The sequence below is a fragment of the Molothrus aeneus genome, chromosome 1 (assembly GCF_037042795.1).
Source record: "Molothrus aeneus isolate 106 chromosome 1, BPBGC_Maene_1.0, whole genome shotgun sequence".
Lineage (NCBI taxonomy): Eukaryota > Metazoa > Chordata > Aves > Passeriformes > Icteridae > Molothrus > Molothrus aeneus.
Window position 1 is genome coordinate 34822213 of NC_089646.1, and position 16559 is coordinate 34838771.

Genomic DNA, 16559 nt, shown 5'->3' on the forward strand with positions numbered 1-16559 from the left:
TTGTATATGTTTCCTAGACAAATTGACTCATAAATTGTAATTTTGAATGAAATAGAACTTTGTTTTTTAATCCTGAGTATTGCAGTGGTTAGGAAGGTACTTTGTGTGAGTCTTAGTGGCAGTGTGTGTATAAGGGATTTTTTGTTCCCGTTTTCCTCAGCCTAGCATGAGGTGACAATGGAAAGTTTCTTTTCCTCTTGCTGCTAACAATTCACACGTTGATGCCTGATAGGAAAAATAATGCTCTCAAGGTTACCGTATTTTTCATGTGTATACATTGTGGCTTATCTCTGGCTTGAGAGTTTTGTTTGTTTTCAAACGCAGGCCAAGTCAAACCCTGCGGTTTAGCAGCAGTGTGTGTTGTGTGTACAGGCATAACAGCAGAGAAGTCCTATTCCATGGCTCCTTCCTTAGCAGTATCCTGGTCTCTCGCTGGTTGTTTGCTCAGTGGATATGTTATCTGTGAACTTCTGTTTTTTTGGTTTTAAGAACTTTTTAAGAGCTCTTAGTAACCTGAAGCAAAGGTTATATGTGGTGAAATACAGTGTTGTTCTAAGCCTCTGGGATATTTTTGCTCTACAAAATCTGTGGAGGCCAATAGAAATGGCTGTTTCATGATGTGCCATGTACTTTTTGTTAGTTTGGGGCTGTAAAACTTCATTTGCTTGTCAGTCTAAGCAGAGGCAGTACACAGTAAACAGCCCATGCACTAAATCAAGGTGTCATGTGCTCATATCATGTTCAGTCAGGAGAAATATGTGCTAAATATCCCCATTATATATCACAAGACAGAATCACAGAAGCGTGATTAGTGAACCTATGGGTATTTTTACCCAACCTGTGGGTATTTATCCACCTGTGAAAGTAAATATTTATTTTTCATTTCTTTATTGTTGTTGGTTATAACAAGATCTATTGACTTGGGATTTACCAGGAGCCAGTAACTTTTCGCATTGTTGATACTTTCAGATTCCTAATGGAATTCCTGTAGAACAGAAAACCAGGATAAGACATATATTTATTTATTTATTTTCATTTTCTTCCACCACCTCCCATTTCCCTTCTTCTCACAGAATATCTCCATGCATAACACAGTTGGAGGAGCAATGGCAGGACCTGGGTCCCACCAGCTAACAAACACAAGGATGCCAAACCACGACACCAGCGTTGTGATTCAGCAAGCCATGCCGTCTCCACAGTCCAGTTCCGTCATTACACAAGCACCTTCCACAAATCGGCAGATTGGGTGAGCCCATTTCCATTTTCTCATTTCTCTGGTTCTCTGGCTCCTGCCTGTAGGAGCAGATGTCCTCAGGTCCTCATGCTTCATAAGGTCCAGCTGCATGCAGGCCCAGATGTTGTTCTAGAGGTTTTTGAAGTTACAGAGTTTGCACTTGACCCTGCCAGGATGAGCAAGGACCCCTGCAGCACCTGTTGCAGACTGTGGGGAATGGCCAGGTTACTCCAGATATGGCACACTGGTTCAAAAAGGACAGAATGCTGTACTTACTGGGAAGTCCTGCTTTCTGCTGCCAGTTTTTTTTTTTTTTAATCTTCTTATGATCATAGTGCATGTTTTTTCTATAACTGCTCTGGGAAGAAAGACAAAGTGTTTGTGAAGCTGATCCTTTGACTTCCTTCAATGGGAATTCTGGGTTTTCTATGGGTTTGAGCTATTTCCTATGAAGAATGAGGAATGCTGGAAGACAAAAAGACCATCAAGATAAATAGAGTTTGGCACAGTGTAAATAACTGCTCAATTTGTGATGATGGATCCATATTTATTAACATAAATTGACAGTATGGATGCTTATTGTATTAGCTTGAATGCCAATTGAGTGCTAATGCCTGGAGAACTGTATGAACAAAACCACCCAAGTTTAGTATATGTTTACACCTGGTTACTTCCAGTAAGTATGAGATCCTCATAAGTCAAAATAACGTGTTTTTAATTGTACAGAAACTGCTCTGATGGCTTGAGGGGACAGTTTTTCATCACACAGCTCTGAGAATTTGGGGGTGGTGTTATACATGAAAATGTATGGATAAAAAGATATATTAGATATATTAGAAGATATATTAAAAAGATATATTAGGACCAAGAAAGAAGCAGCAGTATAGATTCATCATCTGTCAATTGTAACTTGGTCACATCAGTTAGTGATATCTGCAAAAGCAGTCACTGTCCTCGGTCATTATCTAAATAACTGTTTATCAACTTTCAGTCTTTTCAAAGTAAAATCATAAAGTGAAATCCTGGTATTGAAAACTGAAATTCTAGTTATTCTTGAGTTTTCTTTCAAGATTTTTGGTGTAGGGACAGGCTCAATATCTCCCATGGTAGCTGGGATGGCCCATGGCTCTGAGCTCTGGGCTACCCAGCCGTACACAGAACACAGATTCCATCTGCTGCCCTAGTTTTGTGTTCCTGGCCAAGCTCCTCTATTTTCGTTTTTATTACTATTTCAGTATTTGGTTCTTAATACATAAATCTGGAAGGATGGGTCACGTAAAGCTATCTGATAGTTGTGCCCTTTGTATGTGTTACCTCTTGTCAAAACACAGTGTTCACCGAGATTTCACATGCAATACCATTTGCCTGTGAATCCAGCAAAGCTGTTGTCTTATATATGTCCCATTCTGTTCAAAGAGAGGGGGCTGGGAGAGAGGGAGGGAGGAAGAAACAGTTTCTTTTTCAGTTTTAGAAAGAAAAACATTAACTAATGCCATTATTTGCGTTAAGGATGATTAAGCTCCTGTTCAAATTGTGACTTAATAGGTCTAGTGGTAATTATGATCCTAATTAAAAGCATAAAAAAACCCCAAACAACTTTTAATACTCAGTGGTGAGGTGTTTTATGTAAGACTGTACTTGGCTTCCAAACAATTGTTTCTATATAATGAGAAAAAAACTGCATGTGGTTTTGCAAGACCCTGCCAGTCAGGTTTTAGGTTTGTGTTGGTTCAGGGCCATGGTGATTAGAATCTCCAAAGTTGGTGGGGTTGAGGATAAAAAGGCCTTTTCCTAGTCAGTGGTGTGTCTCACTTGGGAAACTTTGCCATGACATATCTTAATTCTTCCCTGTGACTGAATCACACAGATGCTTCCTAACTCTGAGTCTAAAGCTGCTTTATTGGGAGGCAATTGTCAGCATTTTAGTCTCTGTGTGAGCTGGTGTGTGAATGAGACTTATGGTGTGACCTCCAGCATACTCTGTTCCCATTCTTCCCTCTTCCTAGGAGGTTTTGTTTTTTGTTCATGGTGTGTCCTAGGAGATAATTGCTGTATTTTCAACTTCCTCTACTTGCCAAGGTCTTGAGCATCCTTGTTTGTCTTCTTTTCCTTCAGTCTTTTCCCTGTGGTGTCTGTTTTACTTATTCAGAGAACATATCTTGTCATTTCCATTTATCTTCATCTTATCCTTCTAAATGTCCTAAGAATTATATCCACGACTCATTCATGAGGAGTACAAACTGGACAACTGAAAAAAAGATCAGATGAATTCAGAAAATATTTGAGGTCTTCAAAGTTTGGTGGTTTTGGTTTAGCCTTGCAAAGTTGAGGTTGTTTAGCTATTTAACAAGCCCAAATGCTGAGGTCCTCAAATCAGTGGGTTTTGCTTGAGTTTCCCTTTTTTAGAAATTATCTGAATTTGCCCCAAAGGGTAGATGAGTCTTTACCATGAAGAATTGTGCCAGGGAAAATGCCTTTTAATGAGCAATAAAACCAGCAGAGAGAAACTGGGTAAAACTCTCACTGAGTTCTGTAAGAGCAGGATCAAGCCCTGAAGGTTATATAGAACCATCTTGTAGCAATATTCTGATTTTTATCACAACCACAAATATTTTAGTGTCAGACTATGGCCAAGCCACCTGCAAATGTTTATGATGGCCTTGCTCCAATGAAAACAGGGAACAGCAATGAAAGTCTTCATTTAGCCCCTGTTTGTAGGCTGTGCTCTAGTAACAGAGAATGGGACCCACCTGTGCCCGCACACAGCTCGTTTCATGGTGAGGAGTGGGTGAGTTTGTAGCAGCTGATGTTCCCAAGGGATGTAATTTTTCCCGACTTTCGTTTCTCCTTCTCTTTCTTCTCCCTCTCCCTCTAACTTTCTCCCTCTCTCCCTCCGTGCCTCTCTTTTTTTCCTATCCCCTGCTCTGGGGGCTTGCACATAAAATGAGATATTGACACAAGGCATGGGAAAACATGACAGAATGTGCATTGTTGGGCAAGCCTTACTGGCACAATGCATATCCACACATTGTTTCAGGTATTAAGCTTCAGCTACTACTGAACAGGCACCTGGCCAGATTAATCAGATAAAAGGAAGAGCATGAAGGTTATTAACTTAAAAAATAAGACAGGGTGCAGCCCCACTTTCCTCCCACCGTGTTCCTTTTGTTGAGAACAAACAGCAACATTAGCATTACAGCAAGCTGGCAGGCTGGTATAAAGGTCCCTGATAGTATTTATGTGGTGAGGCAGTCTCTAACCTCCTTGCCATCCCTCCTCCCTCCCCACCAAGCCTTCAGCATGTGGGAGGAATGCTGGAACTAGTAACTACTTGTGCTGATGAAAAATCAGTTGAGGAACACTTGGCAGTGAAGGGTGTCTTCGGCTGATTAATAGCACATTATTTCTAGATAAGATACATGGAGGAAAAGCAGTATGGCATATGGAGGAAGGCAAGAAAAAATGATATAAGACATGCATTTGTCAAAGGTATAGAAAAGCAGATAAGCTGAATCAGCTCAAGATATGGGACTCTGAACTAGGCTGTACAATAGCAGTGCTTGTCTTCTTTTTAAAATAACTTCATTTTTTTCTGTCACTGAATATACAGCAGTGTGTGAGAGAGTTCTGGGCAGACAAATTGGTGACAACACAGCGTGGTGGTTGCTCTATTTGGACACAACTTTTGCTAAGAAAGATGTATTTTTCAGGCTATCAATTGCAACCCAACAGCATTCACGGAGAAGGTAACTTGCTTTCAAGCTAGTTTTTCAAGCTAGTAGTGGACATTAATAATATTTATTCCAGCTATTCCAACTCTCTGGTACAGCTCTGCAGCTGATAAAGAGCATGGGAGGTTGGAGGATTGTCATAAATGCAGCAAGTTGTTAACATTGTAGTAAATGGAGAGTGAGAGTGAGTCCAGTTTCAGTGAACTCAGGCTCCAAAGTGGACATAGAACACTAACCATGTGATGTAGATTATCTGTTTTTTAAGTGTTTTAGAGCATTTTAATCGAGATAAGATGGTCTTCTGGCACAGCATCAAACGGGAAAAATTGTAACCACATTTGGTGAAATGCAAGCAGGTAGGAGAGAGCAACAAAAGGGATTTGGAAGATGCTTCTGGTGCCTTGATGTTCTGAAGAATCATGGTACCAGTGGGAGAACAGCCTTTCAGTCCCCACATGCAGCATTCATTTTAACACTAATGCATTGCCTTACTGTTCCTCTCTCTTTCCTCTCATGGCACCACCATGTGTCTCTCTGGTTCCAGTTTATCAACTCTTCATGGGTTTGAAGGCTTTTCAACCAAAAGGACATGGGAAATGGAATAGTCAAAAAATTGACTACTCCATGCATGTAGTGGGACTAACAAAGGTTTGGTCATTTGGAAAATGAAAAAAACCAACCTCTCAGTCTTAACTGGAGGGTCTCAGATGGCAGAAGGACAGACTGTCTCTGTGGCAAGCACAGGAGTTTCACAATAGCAAAAGCTATCTGAGACTGGAACTGCTGGTTTAGTTTTCAGAGTATCCTGCTATCATCCTTTATAGCTCAAGGAAACAGAAAAGACTCCTGTAAGAGACAATCACAGGCAGAAACCCTTCCATAATGCAGCTAGCTCTGGAAGGCACTTGGAACAGGCAGGTGACTGAGAAGGGTCTTTGTACATCCAAGAGGAAGTCTCTCTTTAAGCTCTTAGTAAGTTGGTGGAGTGCATAGCATCAAAGAGGCCATGGAATGATGTGCTTTTATGATATTCAAAGACTAGTTCCCTTTCCAGGAAATCTGTGATAAAAGCCTCTGTTCCAACTCATGTATTCGAACTGAAGTACCACAATATGTTGTGAGATGAGAAGAAATGTGCAGTGAGAGATGAAGCATCAAATGACCACTCAGTGGCTTGATCAAGTCCGTTCCATAGCCTTGATTGTGCAGCATGTAAGAACATCAGTGAGATCACTGGAAGGGGAGGAAAAGGGAAGAGAGAGCATCTGACATTGTCATTCTGTCCAAATTTTTTTTCTGTCTTTGTAGTAAAAGTGGGGCTTTAATTCCTGTTTAATGGTCCTGCTTCTTTTTTCTCTTTTTATGCTAAGATATGTTTTCTGTAGTCCCTTCTATCACACTGACCTTGGCCAACCTTGATATGGAATCCCATCAAGCCACATGAGAGCAGCGGCCACAAGTCTCTGGGAAGCTCAGGTGAATGACGTAGGAAATTATTACAAGAGAGCCATTCCCAGACACAAGCTGTCTCATAGCTTAGCTTAATAGAGAGGGTGATGAGGTAGAAAATGGGCTGGACCCTCTCAAGCTGCTCATCCCTTTTAGCAAGCTGCTGCCCAGGTCCACACATGGGCCTGCAGGCTGAACCATGCTGCTCTGTCTGTGATATTTAGAAGCTCTGTCTGCTCTCCAACATCCTCTGCTGTTGTATGTTCAGCAGTTGCTGACTCAATTTTTCCCCATACTGCTGAGTCAGGAAGAGAACAAACAAACAGTGCCAGTCTGTGTGCCAGGCACAGCACAAACAGGTGGTTGTTCACAACACCTCTCTTCTATCCTTTAGAATATACTCCTCTGCCTTCCCAAAAACTCTTCCTTGCTGTAAGATGTAGGAAGGGGCTGGAAAGTATTGCCATATTTCAAGGTGACTTTTGGGGGACTGAAAGGAAGATCATTATCCAGGTAATAAAAAGCCTTGATGAATAAATAGCCTAATGAACACAGTGTTTTACATTTCATACTTTCTACTTGATAGAAGTCCTAAGTTTGTTAGAAATGTTGCTTTCCCGCAACAAGAGCACCAAAACCAAAAAGTGTAAGGGATATTTTGGGACTTGCTGCCCACTGGCTCTGACTAGGGTTGTTGTCTCGTGTTATGAGAAGAAACCAGCCCTCTCCCTCTCCTGATGGTTGTTTGAGATAGGCAGTGAAACTATGCTCAAGCCAGTTCTCATGCAAGTGATTTCTAAGAAATGGATCATGATGTTTTTGTCCTGAAAATCTTGTCCCACCCAAGAACTATAGGAAAACAAGGTTAGAATATGTACTGCACCCATAATTTTATCTGAACAGAAATACTGAGCTTTCATATGCATTTGTTGGCTCTCACATCAGAGAAAGTCATAAATAGAACTTAAATATGATATATAGAACTTGGAGAATCTAGCATTGATTCCTTAATTTTAGTGGCTGGTATCTCTTACATACCTCCCGTATATATATAATACACACTGTATAAATCTTCTTTAAAGGTGTCATCAAAATTTATGGGCAGAGCTTCTGATTTATATGACTCTTTGAACTAAAACAGATGTAAAATCATTTTCGGATGGAAGAGGATCTCAGAATTGCAGTGGGTTTGGTATGACAAATCAAGCTTTTCCTAGACCAGAAAAAGATCATTAGGGCTCTGCACAGCCGAATCTCATAGCTCTGCTCTTCATCACAGGTTTGTGCTTAACATGCCCTGATGCATGATTCCAGTATGTGTTTTATCCAAGTGTCAGCCTGTTTGACAGGTAACTAAGCTGCGGTAAAACACTAACTCAAACAATACAGACTTTGTTTGGTGTAAGGCATTCTAAAAAAATTATTTTCATTTAAGAAACCAATTCGCAGGTTCCAGAGAAGCAGCAAGCTTTGGGGTGCTGCCTTACACCATGTCAGTTCAGAGGAGGGCTTAAAGGCTTGCTGGGGGTGGCACAATGGCTATAATGTTATTAAAAAATGAAGTCCTTTATGTGCAAAGAATTCTGATAAAAGATTAGTTGCCCACTAAGAAGTTATGACTGTATCTGTTTCAATAAAGGAATTGGCACTGATGTCCTTAACAGAGAATGCCTTGATTTTACATGGTTTGTCTTGCCAGTGTCTTTTTTGAACACTTCGAAAGGAATATAAAAACATACTATAAGTTAATAAAGTGTTAACACTTTGGGTTGTTTTTTTTTCTTTTTTTTTTTTTTAAGCTGGTACCTGGCTGCAAACCACTTACAATAGTTCAGAGGAAAGTGCCTGAGGGAAAACACAGGAATTACAGACTTTGTGTAAATTGTATGGATCCTATTTTACCACCTGTAAAAGTAGGCCTCCTTATGAACTGATGAGTTTTCAAAATCAATGGTATAGTATAGGTCCATTTAAGACATATATATGGGTCTATTTATACTTATGGACAGGCCAAATACACATTTGAAAAAGAAAAAGCAAACAAAAACCAAACCAAAACAAAGCAAAAAACCCAAAACACCAACGATTTGAATCAAAGGCATGGGTAAATCTAAGATGACAACATTACCAAAATTAGTTCTTTACAAAAATGAAATTATGCTTGATTTAGAAGTTAAAAAAGTAATTTAAATAAATCTGTCATTTTGAGACCCTCTAACAAAGTTCCATGTGGTAAACCATAAATTTAAATTCTCTTAGTTATGTTTAGTAAAAATTTGCTGTGTTGAGCAAGGAGCTGATGGCTAGACAGAACCTGCAGGTAGACTGAGAGTGCAGGAAAAGTGTTCCTTGGAAGAAGGAACAAATTAGAGAGTGTGTTTTAGAAACATTTGCTGCTATGAGCATCTGTGTTCTGCGAACAGAGACGTTTATTCTGAGCTCACATAAATGAAGTGGAATTTTGCCAGTAAAAGAAGGGGTTGTGTTACTCCAGTCGTAGGATCCAGGTCCTAATTGGTTTATGAAATGAAGGGGGCAATCTTTGAGCTATTACCAGCTTCCTCTGCTGCAAGTGAAGTGAATCGCAGCTGTTCTGATAGGGTCCATAAAACTTGGTGAGGTAATAAAATGTTTGCAGTGAACAATTCTCAAAATGGGTGAAATCCAAATCCCTAGCTTATTTGACAGTATTAAGAGAATTGAATGTACTTCCTGGGGAATTCTGAATATTATGTTACTTTTATCTAGTTCTTTAACTGTAAGATCCAGGCTCGCTGGTGCTGTAAATGTAAGGGCTCAAAGTAGCATTCTTCTTTTTTAACCCTACAGATTGAAATGCATTATGTACATATATACATATGTGATACAGGAAAAAGCTGTGTTCATTGCTCATTTTCTAATGTTTCTGGCTTGTGCTTTTTACTTCTTTATACTTTTCTGTCTCCTGATCTCTTGCTCTGTTTTGGTGAGATTTTTTTAAAAAAACATGGTTAGCATCAAACGATCCTACACAGAAATACTTGTGGTGCTTCTAGTCACACGATTTCTTTAATGAAAACAATAGCTGTTGATCTTTTTAAGTTTTCTTCAAGTAACTTAACATTTGCTAGACCTGGTTAGAAGTCAGATATGTCAATTGTAGCTTCTTAGCAGAGCAGTTGTTCTGAACAGTTCAGTTCATAGTGGTTTTGACCTAAGGATCTTTGGCATGACTTCAAGTCCAAACTGACATTTTTGGGTATCATTGTATTTATTGAGGAATTCATAATTTTCCTTGAAAGCCATTCAGTGTCTGTCTAGAGTTCTGTTGTTCTTCTCAGCATTGCCATAATTAAGCATTTTTATGAAGGGCTTGGATGTTTTTAAACTTTGTTTTTTCTTTTTATTCTCCACTTTATAGAAATGTCTGTGATTTCCCAGGCAAAGACAGGATGATCACACCTTTTGTAGTAAAATGACCTAAAAAGAGGACAAATAGAGAAGATAATGAGAAGTTAAGTGCCAGCTGGTTGGGCTTGCTACTCATCCCCTTTCACACCTGAAGCTTCCCCCTTTATGTCAGTCCTTGTATGACAGAAGTTGCTCATCATATCTCAGACAGGCTGTTGCTTCGGGTGTTTGGAGAGTGACCAGCCAGCCTTTCAGCCACAAGGGTGCTGCTTGAAGGGCCTCTGATCCTTCAAGCACTTTGCAAGGAAGTGCTGGCAATGGTGGAATATCTGGCTTCCTTTTCTGAGGTGGTTGCTCATGCCATATGTCCCTGGCTTGTAACAGGCAGTAGGGCTGTCCTAGGTATTGCACAGGAAGATGTGCAAGAGATGCGCAGATCTGAATGGTGGTGGTCTCCTGGAGCTTCTGGGCAGAGCTGCATGCAGAAAGCTTTCCTGACATACTCAGGGCTAAAGCTTGTGTTTTCAGCAAGTGCTTTTGAGCTGTTATTAGAAAATGTCCCTGGAGAGATGAACTGCTGACTTAATGTGCCTGAAGGAAACTCTCTTTGGACACACTGGACTTCATTAATTCATTATTGCTGTGAATTGTTGATGTAGTTTTTTAGGCACCAGATGTAAATTAACATAATGAAAGTGGGCAAAAGGCAGCAGTCATTTTTAAATATTCAAACAGGACAGTCTGTTAAGCTCAACAGGCTGTTGTGGACGACTGATTCTGGTTGAAATACAACTACAATATCTGAAGATATTAACTGTAGCTGATAACCAAAGCAGACCAAATTTGAACTGATCTTGTATTATTTTTCTCAATTTGTGCTTGTTTCAAGTGGTTTTGTCTGAGATTGTATGGCACAGGTAGTAAACCAAGTTCTGACAGTATGTAGTCTGTAGATGACAATTGGAGCCTATCAATGCATACACCAAATGGAAGAGTTGTGTGGAAAACTTTACCCTCTTTATAATTAATTTCCTTCTTATTGTGTTTTAATTTCTTCTTTCTCTGCAGTCTGTTCCAAGCCTGTAGAGAAGAGAGACCAAGAGTGTTGTTGAATTTTTTCTGATCTGTGGGGAAATAAAATAGGAAGCAAAATAATATTTCTACTGTGAAGTAGCAAAGGAAGTTGCTACTTCAGTCAGTGAGTTCCCTTTGTGCAATACTAAATGGATGTGGAGAAAGATATGGAATCTGGGCTCCATGACAGGGAAGAAAATCCATACTTTCTTCCAAATTTTCCCCTGGCCTGTATATTGTTCTATTGTTCCAATAAGAAATCTGTGACTCAGAGGATTTATTCAAAATCTATATAAAACATAATAGGCAAAGTTCATTCCAGAAGCCATCAAGTGAAACTATAGTTCTCTGTGGGGGAAGCTGGGGTCCCTTCCAGTCTGGTCTTTTTCTGTATACAGCCTGGTAGCATGGAGCTTTTTGTTGCACATTAAGGCAACATCAAGGGGCTGTGGGGCCCTAAGTCCTATAAAGCAAATGCTAGAAACAATATTGGACCCAAGCAGAACCCATAAATGCAGAGGGAAGCAAAACCCCTTATATAAAAGGAAACAGGGTTTGAGAACAAAAGCACAAAACCACATTTCAAGCCTCAAGGGGAAAAAAAACCCACCAGTTTTTGTTTTGGAAGAAGCATCCTTGGAAATGTTCAATTTTCCTTATGACCAAGTTGGGAAGCTGTAAGTTGTGTCCTTGAAGACAGTGTATGAATATATGTATAAATGACTCCTAGCCAAAAAAAACTCTCCCATGTTGAAAAGAAAACCCCACCACTGAGGTATACATTTCCTTCCTACTCCTCCTGCTTGTCCATTAGACAAACACAAAAGTAGAGACACCCCTGCCATGTTTACAGGGCTTACCTTGTTATTTGTATGATGGACAGAGAGCTAAGAGCTGTGTTGCCAACACTGCTTATTGGAAAAACCTGGAAATAATTAAGGGACCTCATTTGTTATTGCTTGTATGTTCAGTGGTGGAAATTACTTCAGAGAACAGTTCTACTGGTACAGAACAGTGCTTGGTAATAGAACAGTAGAAAAATGACAAAGACAAAAACAGCTTTGGGGAGTAGGATGTAAAATATTATTCTAAAAGAAATTTCTACTTTGGTTTTGAAAGATTTTTTTTGTGTGTGTGTGTTTTCCAGTACAGAAAAAAGAATGTAATTTGCCTTAACTAGAGGATGACTTGCAATGTTTTTACTTGTTACTGATTTATTTACTTGAATGAAACCTATGAATTACAGTGGGAGTTTCAGTTGAGTAACATTCAATATTGTGTTGTTATTTTATTACTGGGTCTGCTGAATGTTCCCTTCTATGGTGTCTTCTTCCAAGAGCTATGAGCACTGTGAATCTTTTTCATGTTACTCTTTCAAAATCAAGGCTGTTCATTGCAAAACCAGCTACCCAGGCAAAGGGACTTTTAGTGTTTCAGCACACTGCTCCTTTTCTACCTACATTTCTCCTGAGCTGTCTGCTTAATTCCAGATCTGCTCCCACAAGCTGATACAGGTCTTTGTTTACAAGTCGGGTCACAGGATACGAGGTGAGTGTACCTGTTGTACAGAGCCTTTCTTGTTGTTGGGATATGATGTGCTTTTCTGGGTGGGAGGTGGCAGTACTGTTGTTTCACTTGAGCAGGCATATGGCAGAACACAGTGCAACAGAGACAAGTGTTGATGAGTGAACAATGAATTGTTAAGGCAAAGCAGAGTATTGTCAAAGGAAAAAAATCAACAATTCCAAATCAGCTCAAGATCAGTATCTGAAGATTTCAGGCTTTGTTGGAATTTCTGTTTGCAGTTGCTTCTCTGTCATGTAGTGTGTGTTGGAAGCATTCTCTGTTGTGACATTTGCTATGGCAATGTGAGGCATGCATATGTTTGCATGCTCGTGCGGTTTTTCCAGACGGTGTGATCACGTTGAGCTGCACCTATGTGCTCTTGCTCCCTCCACTTCTTGTTTTGCAGAGTTGCAAGGGGACACAGTCTTTTACTGAAAGTTGTGACACTTCTACTTCCAGTTCAGTGGTGGCTCCAGGGTTCAAACTTGCAGCCTAATAATGAGCCAGGCTAAAGGGTTGTTACTGTCAAGAATAAAGCCGTGTACTGTAACTGAGAGTAATCGGTTTGGATCGCATTCGCAGATTCTTTGTATTAGCTTTATCAGGTCAGGCCATCAGAGAGCAGATAGACAGGTAAGACCAAAAGACCTCTGAACCCAATTAAAGTTGTACCACAAAGAAATCAAATTCATGTGGTTTACATTTCAGAAAGTTACATTTGGTGGGCTGTACTTACTTTTATTCTGTAACCTAATGCAGACCATGTGAACATTTGAAACGCTTTTAACAGTTAACCAGCTCAAATAACACAGAACCAGAGCAGCAATAAAGAATGAATTAAGACTGATTGCAGCTACAGCCAATTCTTTTTCCTCATAAAGAAATATAAAAGGCTGATATATTTAAAAACTACCATATATACAGTAATTTTGTCTTCAGGTTTTAGCATGACAATAGCCATTCTCATATCTTTTAAAATAAATGTTTGGTTTAAAAAACAATCCTAAACCCACAGTCTTTATTTTATTTGCAGTATTTTAGGATGAGTTTGGATGTGCTGTGGAACCACTGATAGTCCCGTTGATGCACATAGTTTGGGAATTGGTCATACAGCTCTGAGATAATCCTGAGGAGCTGACATTTAAAATACTTGGCACAATAAGAGCATGAGAGGATAAGAAAATGGGTGTTTTATTAGTGTCCACTTTCTTAAAAACTGTAGATGTGTGTGCAGCTTTTCAGTCACAAACACTTCTTGCTTGCTGACATTAGATAGGCCTTACATGTGGAGGAAATAGTTTCATCTGGTGCAGACTGCTATGTGCTCAGTTTTCCTTTTTTCCTAAACCAAGAGCATGAATGAAAGTCTTCAAGCCTCCAGGAGACTAGGCCAGAGGAGGACAGTGCTAAATGTGCCTGTGTCCTGCATCTAACTTCAGGAAAGTGATGTGGTTTACATGCCACAGAAAAGTGGTCTGAAGTGGAAGAAAAGTGACTGGCTTGCTCAGCAGCAGAATGAATCATTCATTTGGATCAGTTTCCTCATTTTTGCTCTTTAAAGATTCTTCAGAACTTTGAAATGTTCTTGTTGGGGAAAGAGATCAGGCCCACAGCTCTTGCCCATGTGTTACATTCTCTCCTGAAGAAAGAAATTCCTATAGCCCCAGCTCTTTCCTGGGGTCTCCAAGACACTGAAATGCAAAGCTGGTGCCATTCTGCTTTCTGGCACTGAGCCACCTGGCTACCAGCAGCTTTCAACCTCAGGAGCATGCTTCCTATCCTGGCTGGATGCAGTTCCTTTCCTGCAGCAGCTCTCCTGATGTGCCTGGGTACAACAGCTTTCCTCTGCTCCTCGTGGGGAGCAGGTTGCTCTCCTGTCTCTTCTCCCCCTTTTCCCATAAGCTTCTGGGGCTGATGTGGTAGAGAGGGCATTCAGGCATGGGGCTCTCAATTTGGCTGGATTGAAAGCTAAGGTTGTATTTCATCCAGATACTTTTGTGGCTGCTATTCTTCATGTGGGCCTTAGAAGCTGATCTTCTCTCCCTGGGCTGAGTACCTTGAAAATCTGTTGTCTTGCTTACTTCTCAGAAGCAGACAAGTAGAGAGGAAAGAGCTGGGTGTTTGTGGTTTTTTTGTTTGTTTTTTTTTTTCCTTTGAAATCTTAGTTAAATATGTAGCAAACCACTTGTCTTCTGTGAAGGAATCTTCCTTGTATCACCCTTTCCAAGCAGTGAGTGATGTACTGCTCATGGAATGCAAGCTGTTTCAAAGTGTGCATGTGAGACACTGGGGCTGCCACTGCTAATTCACAGAAATGGGACTGGAAGAAAATCTGCACCTCCACGCATGCACAGAGACCGTTCTACTATGCACAGACCAGAACTAGTGGGGTGAGAGGGAATACACTCCTTACTCTCTCTCATTTTTTTATGTGCTGGGTTTGGCAGCCTAGTTCAAGATGCTTGCATGGAATTAGTAAAAGAGGGGTATGTCCTGGGAAGGTTAAATGGCTGCTGCTTCTAATGATCCCCTGACACTCAAAAATTTAAAAAAAAAAAAAACAAAAACAAAAAAAACACCAAACCAGAACTTTGTCAAGTTCTTTACAGAGCAGAAAGTAAAGGGGGAAACATTTGAGTTCTGATGATTAGAACAACAAAAGATTCATCAAAGAACAGATCAAGTGGATGTTGGACAGAAAGCAGTGGCAGAAGTTATTAAAAGTGCTAGTCTGGACCTTGGAAAGTTCATTTTGGTTTCTTCTTCACCACTGATTCCTTTTGGCAAATTTCTTGGACTCTCTCAGATTTAGTTCACCAATTATGGAATATGAAAAGAAATACTCCCTCCCTTTACAGGAATGTTAAAATGAATTTAGGTATTGCAGGAGAAGGTAAATAGGTTCCTCTGATACAATGTCTTGAACATTTGATATAATTAAACATCAGGAATTTTACTCAGATTATAGTTCTTTGCCACAGAAATAGAGAAGAACTATGGTATTATGTCTAAAATAATAGGCTATTAAAGTCCTGGAAGCTAAAATGAATGGCTGAAGAGTGAGACAAGAGAGTGAGAAAAATGAGAATGCTTATACTAGACTTTCTCCACGCATGATATTAATCTAAGGCCCACCTATGGCAGAGGGGATGGACAAGATAATCCTCAAAGAACCCTTCCAGTGCAAATTATTCTATGATTTTATGTTTTGCAGAAAGGAAACTGAAATGGAAGTTAATTATCAGACATATTTATTAAAAGAAACAAATGGTAATATACAAAAAATATAACTAAAAGTAATTTCCTTTAACTTTTCAAAATCAAGATAAGGCAAAACTAATAAACATTAAGATCTGCTTCAAAGGTGTTCAACATATTGAAGTGTAGGAAGGCTTTTGTTTTCTTTCTCTTTCTTCTTTTTCAATTAAAATTTGAACTTTTTCATTAATTCCATGAAAAAAAATCCTCTTAAATCTGACATTCACAAATCCTGTAAGCACTGATTTTTCTTTTGAGCAAGTATTATGCTTTGGTTATTTTTGCTTTTTTCATTCCAATTAATTAATTCTATTATAGTAGCCCTCAAAGACTCTAAACCAGACTCCATTATTTGCAAAATACTCAAAAAAGAGTGTTATGTCAAGAGAAGTACAAGCCTGAAATCCTCTCTCTTGTCTTCCATCTCTCTATTACAGGCTTTCTTCTATCTCTTTAGAAGGTATCCATTCATTCATCATCTTTTGTGTGTGTGTTTTCCTTGTTTTCCCTAGACTAGGCTATGCAAACAGTCTTAGTGGCAGACAGACTCTGAGGAAGCTTTCCATCCTAATTTCTTTCCATTAATGAAAGTTATGAAGCACTGCCAGTGTGAATACTGCCTGTAAACAAGAAGTGAGTGAATTCAATGCACTTCCCTACCCCCTCTCCTCCAGGGGCGAGTGGGACACCAGCAGATAAAAGTGACGCTATGACAACAAACGCCGGAGGCGTATCCATGCAGACTATTTACATGAGACAAAGCATTTTAGAAAAGAGGAGATTTAAGGTTCCCCATACGTCCAAAGGAGCTCCTTTTGCTGCCTCTCAATGGGAAGAGCCTGTGGAATTCCAGGGGT

The 16559-nt window shown here is 39.7% G+C and overlaps 1 protein-coding gene across 1 annotated transcript in view; it reads left to right on the forward strand.

Annotated features, from left to right (window-relative positions):
• Nucleotides 1–16559, forward strand: part of CREB5 (cAMP responsive element binding protein 5) — a 211546-nt gene that overhangs the window by 43508 nt on the left and 151479 nt on the right. The window contains exon 5 of the mRNA XM_066569273.1: nt 1074–1246. Within this exon, the coding sequence (XP_066425370.1) occupies nt 1074–1246 (173 nt within the window). The remainder of the gene's footprint in view (nt 1–1073; nt 1247–16559) is intronic.